Consider the following 6,406-nt stretch of genomic DNA (forward strand, 5'->3'; position numbering starts at 1 on the left):
TTGGGTTTTATTTCTTCTCAAAGTGTTTTTACAATTTTTTGGGGAGAATGATAAGGATACTCTATATAGAGCAGTTTGGGTGGGGAAGGGTATCAAATTTATTTTTTTTTGGGGGGGGGGGGGGGGTTGAGAGTTTTGTTGATTTACAATAGGTGGTATTATTACATTTGGGTCAAATTGTTGTTGGGAAGTATGTGCATACAATTGACAGAGTGGGGTCCATTGAAATATATGCTTTGTTTATTGAGGGAATCTTTGTTTTTGTGGTCCATAGTTCAATCGTCTTCAAGTGTGTGAAGTATATTGTGTTTCAGTTTGTGTGTGTGTGAAGTGTTGACATAGCAGTTTTATTTCTCTTGACTAGGGCAGTATTTTAAACCAGAGTTGTCTTTATTTAACAGGTGGTCATACTAACATCTTCACTATTACAATACACCATGGGGGAAGCTGGTTTACTCCATTTGGCAATTGAAGATATGAAGGAGGTAAAGCTGATTATGTTGATTGGGTGGATACCGATTACTTCACTAGGATGGAATTGGATGGAATGGCCTTGAACTTAGGACATAAACTTCCAATGGGTTTTCTATACAAACCAATAGGAAGGGTGCTTAATATGGGCTTCATTGTGGTAGGGGATAAGGAGATTTTAAGAATCGTGGAGGATATTGAGAGGAATCGGGCTACGAAGATTGATACATATCTTGTTTTTCCTGAAACAGTCCGACCTTTAGATTGGAAGGAAGATTCAGAAGTTGTTAACACATGTCCCTGCTACCACTTTACCTCCTCTAAATAGATGTATCATAGAGGAACTACCAGATGATTGTGATGTCCCTGCAGATGTTGTTGGTATCCCTGTTGATGCAGCCATGGATGGGGAATAGGAAGAGTTTGATGCTAATCAATAGTCAGAGGAATTTCAGGGTGTTGACTTTGATAAACCTAATGAAGAGGAATATGAAGAAGAGTTTGGCTACATGGATTATGAAAGTGATACGGAGAACCAAATACCAGAGGTGGTTGTGCTTTCAAATTCAGAGGATGATATTGGTGATGTGAGGGAAGATACAGTTGAGGAGAAGCAAGAACCGGTTCAGGGTGACAAAAATGGGAAAGGAAAGCAAGCTGATGTGAGGGAAAATACAGCTGAGGAGAGCCAAGAAAAAGTTCAGCGTGACAGAAAAGGGAAAGGAAAGAAAACTGGTTGTAGTAGAAGAGAGAATGATGAAGATTTTATATTGGAGGAGGAAGAATTTGAGCAAGATGTTGAAGCTGAGATAGATATGGGTACACAGTCTAACCCCAGGAGGTGGTGGTGATCAGTTTTAGATTTTTGTACTTAAAATGTTGATGATGGAGACTCAGATGGTATATGTTCTAAGGAGGAGTTGCACGAATTGAAGTCAGTTGATGAGTTTGATGCTAGTAAAAATTCCAAAGAATTCAACCCGAAAACCAAAATGCAAAACTTCCAATTTGTTCTTGGCATGGAATTTGTCACTGTTACAATTTTAAGGAATGCAATAAGGGAGTACTTTATTGAAGGTGATCAAGAACATGTATTTATTGCCAATGATTCAAATAGAGTTAGAGGTAAGTGCAAGGGTGTAAACTGTGAATGGATGTTGTGTGCTTCAATAGTTAACAAGACAGATGGCAAGATAATGAGGGTTAAAACACTTGTTGACAAGCATAGTTGTGGCATTGTTTTGGACAATAAAAAGCTGACCTCAACTTGGCTTGCAAAGCACTTTTTGGAGAAATTTAGGCTAAATCCGAGTATGGAATTCACTGCATTTAGGGATATAACTGCAAAGACCAAGTACTCACGTGTGTCTAGCTGGACATTTTACAGAGCCAAGACAAAAGCAAGGAAGATGGTTGAAGGGTTTGTCAATGAACAATACACCATTCTTGATGATAACTGTAAAAGGTTGTTGGCTACCAATCATGGCTCTACTGTGAAGTTGAAAACTGATTTGGTTAATGGGAGAAGGACATTTCAACGTATTTATATTTGTCTTAAGGCATGTAGAGATGGCTGGTTGGGGAGTTGTAGACCTTTAATTAGTCTTGATGGCTGCTTCTTGAAAGGATATTGTAGGGGAATTTTATTGGCTGCAGTAGGCATTGACGATAATAACTCCATGTTTTCCATTGCCTATTGTGTTGCTGAAAAGGAAAACAATGAGGTTTGGACATGGTTCTTGGAGCTATTGAAGGATGATCTAAGGAATTTGAGTCCTACCAAGGTGATAATGATGAGTGATCGTCGAAAAGGAGTAGAAAATTTAGTGGGAGCCATCTTTAGTGGGTGTGAGGTGAGGTATTGTGTTAGACACCTTCATGCTAACTTTAAAAAGGAATATCCTGGGCTTTTACTTAAGCAGCTTTTGTGGGCAGTAGCTAATACTACAACACAAGCTGAGTGTGATCGAGCAATGCAAGAAGTCAAGGATGTTTCAGATGGTGCTTACAATTGGCTGGCAAGGAAGAACCCCACAGAATGGAGTAAGTCACATATTTTAGAGTACCCAAAATGTGACATTTTGGTGAATAATTTGTATGAGAGTTTCAATGCATCCACACTTGATGCTCGCGACAAGCCAATTATAACTCTACTAGAGAAAATTAGATTTTGGTTGATGTCTCGATTTTATAACAAAAAAGCTAAGTTGGAGAAGATGACTCAACCTGTGGGGAAGAGAATTTTGAAGATAATTGAGAAGCAAAAAGAGGTTGCAAAGCATTGTCTGGTTACTAGGTTTGACAAGATTGAGTTTCAGGTTCAATGCAGCAATGGTAGTGCCTTGGTTGTCGAATTTGAATTCAGAACTTGTACATGTAAGAGGTTTCAACTATTTGGGCTTCCTTTTGGCCATGAATTAGCTACTATCTATTTCATGGGAGGTAATGTCTTTGATTATGTCCACGGATTCTATAAAAAAGAATCGTTGCAAAAAGCATATGAACAGAGTGTGCATCCTATGCCTAGTCCAGATATGTGGCCTCAGACAGGACTCAACCCAATTGATCCACCACCTGAGACGAATCTACCTGGAAGACCTAAGAAAGCTAGGAGAAGGGAGACAAATGAACCTGCACCTGCTTTAAAGAAAGCTCGAAGAATTGGACAAGTTAAAACATGCAACAATTGTCTGAAAACAGGGCATAAGAGAGAAACATGCAAATCTGCTAAGGTGGTTCAGGTATAAATTTTATGTTTTCTTCTCGTCCTAGATAATTTTTATCATTGATTCAAGAATAATTTAGGATTAGTTGCTTTATCATTGTTTTGTGAATTTGGAGCTGAATATTTGTTTGTTCAACCTATTTTAGAATCATGTAGTCAAAAAACGAGGCCGTCCACCACCGCAGAAACCAACTGAAGCCATACTTAAAAGGAAGGAAAGAAGGCTGAAACAACATGCTAAAGGAGGAAGTAATGGTGCAAAGGATGCTCAACCCGATACTGTCTGACTTGAAGGAGTTTTGTCTTTTGATTTTATTTTGAACTAGTGGTCGAATCTGGTATTTTGGTGTCTGTTATGTGTTATGCAAAGTTGGTATTTGGATATTGTGGTTGATGGCTGTTTTTTGAGTCATGAAAGTGTTATGTTGACCATTTTAGAATCATGTACAAATCACCTTTTTCATAGATCAAATAGACTTGTTGATCATATCTGTTTTTTGAGTCATGACAGGGTCATGCTAGCCATGATATTGGTCATGTACAGATCAATTACATTTGGCTTTTTAGGCATATATTTTTGTACCCATCTCTTATGGTAATGAATATAACTAGTTGTTGATCATATTTATTTCACAAAATGCATAAACTAGAATATTGAATTCAAAAAGCTTGTTGAATTTGAATACTTAATTTTGGGCAATAAAAATGACCATCAAAATAGACCAAGATATATTACATTGATTATGGGCTTCATGTTACAACAAAATTCATTACAAATCAATGCAACTTCTGTTTTGATTTTGTAGCCCAAATAACCACAACCAATAGAATTACAGAAAAATACAAAGTATTCAAAAAGTAGTAACACTGCATTCGGCCTCCATCATTTACTCTACCCCTACTTTCAGCACAACTTTCACAGCTTTCTCTTCCAACATTTTGAAGGTTGTGAGATTATGTCTCAAAATCCATTTGAAGAACCACTGCATTGCCGATGACTTAGTTGTCGTATTTAGGGAAGTGATTTCAGTTTCAAGGTCACCAATTTTTCTTAGTAGTCTAGGGATGACCAACTTTGCTCGTTGGCACATGGGAAGGTCTATCCATTCAAAGAAATTACACCCACCATGAATCTGAGTTGACCCAAACATACAAAGTTTCTAGTCAATACCCATAATCATTTATTCAATTAATCAGATTACGAAAACAAATGGAGACCAATCTTACCTGATACTTGTTGCATGTTCTGAATCTTTGCCCAGGATTTTTGTTTGTCCAAGCCATTCTTTCTACCACTGGCCTTGGTGGTCGACAATGGAAATTTTTTTCAATCTCCATTAACCTACTGCAATATATGCCCTAACCCCCAATTCAAAGGAATTATAAGTTCTCTTCCAGTGGGTTGAAGTGCTATACTGTCGGGGGGAGAGCATCGGGGTGAGGTTGGGGGAAAAGCGTCGAGGTGAGGTCACCTTCTCTGGGTGTGGGTGTTCGATCATCTTTTCTGGGGATGTTTTGTAGCTGTGAAGCTTACATATCATTTTTTTAGGTTAGATGTTATTAATCTCATAATATTAATTGTTTTTGTTTTAGAATAGTTATAGAAATGTTTTTAAGATATTAAACAAAAAAGAATTTAGGTTTTGTTAATATTTTTTTAAAATTTAATAATTTAACTCAATTGGGTTGTGCCACGTGTACCCTGTATACCCCTAATGGCTCGGGGACCAATGGCTGCACAAAAACATTAACGGCAGGCATTATTGTCGCAAAAAAATTTACATAAGTATTTAAGTACAACAAACTTAACTACATAGGCATTGTTACCGCAAATATGTCATTTATTAACAGACATAAGAAAAATATATCTTACATTATATATAATATTTAAATCATAAATATATTTTTGTATTTTGTTCAAAAAATATATTTTTATAATTTTATATCTATTAGATATTTAAAAAAACATTAATTTTATATCTACAAACAACTTTTATTATAGAGTTTATCAAATGTTATAATATATATTTTTTTTGCCTCTCTTAGTATTTTCAAATTAAAATTTACTAAATATACAACAACTTCATGCTTCATCTATTTTTTTCTTAAAGTGCAGCTAAAGCAAATTGTTGAATAAGTTCAACTCTAGCAAACTAGATTGGAGCATCATGCTAAATATTGTGCCATATGTTTTGTACAAAATTTAGCACTATATTTAATTTTTCCATTGGATATAATATAAAATTGATAAAGCTAGTTTTGGTAATGTTTTTAAAATAGATAAAATAAATAAGCCATTAAGATTGCTTAGACTAAACTATTGTAGACATTATTTCTTGAGTGGCATTTTTCTTATCTAATAGTCAATAAGTGGACAAAAAAATTAATATTTTTTTACATAGAGAAAAATAAAATATTGATTAGTAAATGAGTAGATATAAATATATAATCATTAAGTACTAAATATATCATATAATTGAGGTTTTTTGAAATAGAACTGTCTTTTATTTGTGTTAATTGAGGTTTTTTGACAAATGACAAAATACTGATTGATAAGAATAATAAAGTATAATGGTTATAATACAAGGTGGATACTCTTCTAACAACGTAAGCTCATTTTTTTATATGTAATGCATATCTAATATGAAATATATACCTCCAAAAAGATAAATAACAAAGATTTGAAGTTCCTAATAATACAACTTCATTTTAGAGAAAAGAATATTGTTAGCCACTAATGGCAGGCTCTATGGAACTAAAGAAGAGAAGCAATTAAAATGACAAAGAAAGCTCTGACTTCTACATTTTCACAATCAAAATAAAAGATTTTATCAACAAGGAGATTAGCAAATTTGAAGAAGAGTTAGGCAGCCTCTATTACTTGTTTTAACTAGAAATAAAAATATATATATTAATAAATCAAAATTAAATGAATGATGGATAAAATACAAGAAAATAAATAAATAATAAGAACTGCCCCAATAATTATTAGAAAACCAATTAAATGAATGAGAAAAGTAAAAACTTATCTGCAATATGCAATTACTGCCCTTAGTAGTTTCTTTCAAATGAGGCTTGATATCTCACCGAAGGAGTCAATAATCTAAATTACAAATAATTTTTTTGACTAATAATAATAATAATAACACCAATTATATTTATAAATTAAAATCTACCGGTGATAATATAATTGAAGTAAATTTGAATGAT

General features: G+C 34.2%; 1 protein-coding gene across 1 annotated transcript; it reads left to right on the forward strand.

The window, feature by feature from the left end:
* The first annotated feature begins 980 nt into the window (after window positions 1–980).
* LOC133832818 (uncharacterized) lies at window positions 981–3,483 on the forward strand. The gene is made up of 3 exons (XM_062263109.1): window positions 981–1,290; window positions 1,369–3,212; window positions 3,343–3,483. Exons 1-3 carry the CDS (start codon window positions 981–983, stop codon window positions 3,481–3,483), a joined length of 2,295 nt encoding a protein of 764 aa, XP_062119093.1.
* The last annotated feature ends 2,923 nt before the right edge of the window (window positions 3,484–6,406 follow it).

This window comes from Humulus lupulus, chromosome 4 (genome assembly GCF_963169125.1).
Source record: "Humulus lupulus chromosome 4, drHumLupu1.1, whole genome shotgun sequence".
Taxonomy (NCBI): Eukaryota; Viridiplantae; Streptophyta; class Magnoliopsida; order Rosales; family Cannabaceae; genus Humulus; species Humulus lupulus.

Coding starts and splice junctions, on each gene's coding strand:
- LOC133832818 (XM_062263109.1), top strand. CDS start 981: ATGGATTATGAAAGTGATACGGAGAACCAAATACCAGAGGTGGTTGTG. Junction 1,291..1,368: donor TGAAGCTGAGATAGATATGG/GTACACAGTCTA, acceptor ATGGAGACTCAG/ATGGTATATGTTCTAAGGAG. Junction 3,213..3,342: donor AATCTGCTAAGGTGGTTCAG/GTATAAATTTTA, acceptor AACCTATTTTAG/AATCATGTAGTCAAAAAACG.